The following is a 2500-nucleotide window of genomic DNA, read 5'->3' on the forward strand; positions in this document are numbered from 1 at the left end:
CCCTTTATGTTACAGGCTCTTTATGCCACAGGCTCTTTATGTCCCATATAGGGAAAGAAGGCGGACCCTTTATGTCACAGGCTCTTTATTGATCTGTGCTCTCGAAGTTGATTGGCTCTCCGAAATTTCGAGCAACAGAGGCGACTGAGAGAGGCAGAGCGTGCAAGACAGAGGGCTTCTGTTTTTTTTCGACTTTTTGCATCATATTTTGTTCTTTTTTTAAATTGTGCATATATTGCACAGCTTGGTTGTAGCAATGGAGGCAATCAACTGAAGAAATAGGGGACAGCGCATGTTTGCTGCTTTTGCATTTGTCGATCGCCTTTGGCATTGCTTACGATTTCGAGTAAAAGTTAGATGCGCATGCGCAAGATCCTAGACGGCAGCAGAACTCTCCAGCGGTCTCTTCATCATCATCTGCTCTCTGTTTCAGAGCCAACAGTCAAGTAATCAAGAAGAGTTTAACCATGCTTCCAAGTCGGCCAGCAAGCGGGCCACGCAGAAGGCGGAGACTGACCAGAAGGTCAAGGCCAAATCCAGCATGACCTGCCACATTTTGTGATCACGTGGAGTGAGACTCAAAGTGTGTAGGAAGAATGCAGTCTTGGGATTGACTGATTCTGTGACATTGCAATCTCCCTTCAGAACGTTGAAGCCAAACGTTTTTGTTTTTTTGTTTGTTTGTTGTTGGTTTTTACCTCTTCATGGTCGCGCGCGTGTGTGTGTATGTGTGTGTGTGTGTGTGTGTGATAGAAGAGGTTAGAATTAGAAATGCTTCAACGGGAATGATTATCTTTTCTTTTTATTGACAATGAAAGAATAGCACACTTTATTTAAACTGCAACGCAGCCTATTGCTTGTACATTAACTCTCTCTCTCTCTCTCTCTCTCTCTCTCTGTATATATATACGAGGGTCATTCAATAAATAAGGTGAATTTTTCGGTATAAGGACTTCTAATACAGATAGAAGCTTACTTTTTTTCTCTCTTTTTTCAACGTAGTCTCCCAGCACTGTCACACACTTTTCCCATCTGTGCACAAGCTTCCGTATTCCCTCAGCGTAAAAATCTTTGGACTCGCTCACAACACTTTTGACTTCATCGTCACTTTCAAACTTCGTGCCTCTCGTGAACGCTTTCAAGGGACCAAACAGGTGAAAGTCTGAAGGGGCAAGCTCTGGGCTGTAAGGGGGATGAGGGAGCAGTTCCCAGCCCAGCTCGTTGATGGTCTGCACCGTTCGGGCTGCTGTGTGAGGCCTTGCGTTGTCATGATGCAAGATGACTCCTTCTGACTGATGACCCCTGCGTTTGTTCTTTATGTCTTTCTTGACCTGCCTCAGCAGTTCACAGTGTCATCCACTGTCACCCTTCTGTCAGACTGAATGAGGTCATTGACTGATTCGATCACCTCAGGAGACCTCACTTCTGTAGGCCTTCCAGGCCTGTCTTCATCCTCAACACTGCTCCGTCCTTCTTTAAACAATTTAGCCCACTTGTAGACATTTTTTCGGCTGAAACATGTGGCACCATGCACAGTTGACATTCTCCTATGAATCTCAACTGGTTTGCACCCTTCAGCAACCAAAAACTTGATAACTGACCGCTGTTCAATCCTGGAGCATGCTTCTTGGTCGGCCATCTTTGTTAATCGCCAAAACTCTCAAAGTTTTTTTTAATCTGCAAAACAAATTAAATCCATGTGAAAAAGAAGTAAAAAAATAAAATAAAATAAAAAGTAAGCTTCTATCTGTATTAGAAGTCCTTATACCGAAAAATTCACCTTATTTATTGAATGACCCTCGTATATATATAGTTATATATATATATATATATTTGTGTGTGTGTATGTATGTATGTATGTATATATATATATATATAGAGAGAGAGAGAGAGAGAGAAAGGCCTAACAATGAGCATAGAACTACTTTGTTAATAAAGAAAAACTATTTTGTGTAAAGTGTTGTTCCTGCTGTTGTGATTGTTGTTGATGTTTTTGTTATTGTTGTTGTTGATATTGTCATCATCGACGTTTTGCCCATTCCGGTGAAGTGAGTGAATCTGAGTGTGCGTCTGTGTGTCAGTATATTTGTGTGTGTGTGTGTGTGTGTGTGGCGTTTGTGTGTACGTGTGTGTGTGTGCCTGTGTGTCAGTATATGTGTGTGAATATGTTTGTACGTGTGGATGTGTGTGTGTAGTTAGAAACCAGTGTATGGAGGCGAACATGTTTCAGTGTATACATGTGCATCGTGTGTGCATATGTATGTGTGTGAGAGAGAGAGAGAGAGTTGCGATGAATGTGTGCGCTTGTGAGTGCATGTATGGCTGTGTGTGCATGAGTGTCTTTGAGTGATGCAGTTTAAAGATAAAGATCCCGCTGCGAATACATAGCTTTAGAAATCTATTGATTGTCTGGAGGCACATTCCTCTGTATATAGGTATATGTGTTTATGTTATGCGCGCGCATGTGTGTTTTCGTGTGTATATGTACCTATGCGCGTGC

The 2500-nt window shown here is 42.1% G+C and overlaps 1 protein-coding gene across 1 annotated transcript in view; it reads left to right on the plus strand.

The window, feature by feature from the left end:
* LOC143280992 (uncharacterized) overlaps positions 1-2500 on the plus strand; it is a 39972-nt gene that overhangs the window by 36591 nt on the left and 881 nt on the right. The window contains exon 19 of the mRNA XM_076585845.1: positions 434-2500. This exon is cut by the window's right edge and continues 881 nt beyond it. Coding sequence (XP_076441960.1) covers positions 434-562 — 129 coding nt within the window. The 3' untranslated portion in view covers positions 563-2500. The remainder of the gene's footprint in view (positions 1-433) is intronic.

Source organism: Babylonia areolata, chromosome 4 (assembly GCF_041734735.1).
Source record: "Babylonia areolata isolate BAREFJ2019XMU chromosome 4, ASM4173473v1, whole genome shotgun sequence".
Classification (NCBI taxonomy): domain Eukaryota; kingdom Metazoa; phylum Mollusca; class Gastropoda; order Neogastropoda; family Buccinidae; genus Babylonia; species Babylonia areolata.